The following is a 560-nucleotide window of genomic DNA, read 5'->3' as shown; positions in this document are numbered from 1 at the left end:
ATAGATGGATAGATGGATAGATAGATATTGATCCCAATAGAAAGGTTGGGTGATATAAAAGATATATAAAAAGGTGATCTTTCCTCCACTTGATCCTAGAAAGAAGAAGTTCTCTTCAACTAAAACATGTTCTAATACCTTCTGGAGTGTTGAGATATATTTTGTTCATGTTTCTACATTTAGAAATATTAGTGTTAATTATAGGGATATGAAGTATTTGAAGATACTCCAATAAAATGACGTCCTACAGAGCGGCTGAAGGTTCCCATGCCGACTGGACTTGTTTCCTCACCCATCTTGGGGAAGGTGATGCGGTACTCGGTGCCACACTGGGGACAGCTGACCGCCCCCCCGCTGTTCCCTTTCTGCTTCTCGTCCAGCCAGCGCTGCAGACAGGCCTGGTGGATCCACTTGGTGCAGCCCTTACACCGGCAGGGGCTCACCCACTCTGCACTGAGGTCGTCTCGCTCCGTGGCAAAACACACCCAACAGTGTCTGGACAGCACGCACACACACGCACACACACACACACACGCACACACACACACACACACACACAC

At 47.5% G+C, this 560-nt stretch overlaps 1 protein-coding gene across 1 annotated transcript in view; it reads right to left on the bottom strand.

Annotated features, from left to right (window-relative positions):
* The window catches only part of marchf5l (membrane-associated ring finger (C3HC4) 5, like), a 10,564-nt gene that overhangs the window by 5,392 nt on the left and 4,612 nt on the right, over positions 1-560 (bottom strand). Inside the window, exon 3 of the mRNA XM_032510807.1 lies at positions 293-495. Within this exon, the coding sequence (XP_032366698.1) occupies positions 293-495 (203 nt within the window). The remainder of the gene's footprint in view (positions 1-292; positions 496-560) is intronic.

The sequence above is a fragment of the Etheostoma spectabile genome, chromosome 3, assembly GCF_008692095.1.
Source record: "Etheostoma spectabile isolate EspeVRDwgs_2016 chromosome 3, UIUC_Espe_1.0, whole genome shotgun sequence".
NCBI classification, from domain to species: domain Eukaryota; kingdom Metazoa; phylum Chordata; class Actinopteri; order Perciformes; family Percidae; genus Etheostoma; species Etheostoma spectabile.
The sequence above is the reverse complement of the archived record's forward strand: the minus strand, read 5'-3'. Positions and strand labels throughout refer to the sequence as shown.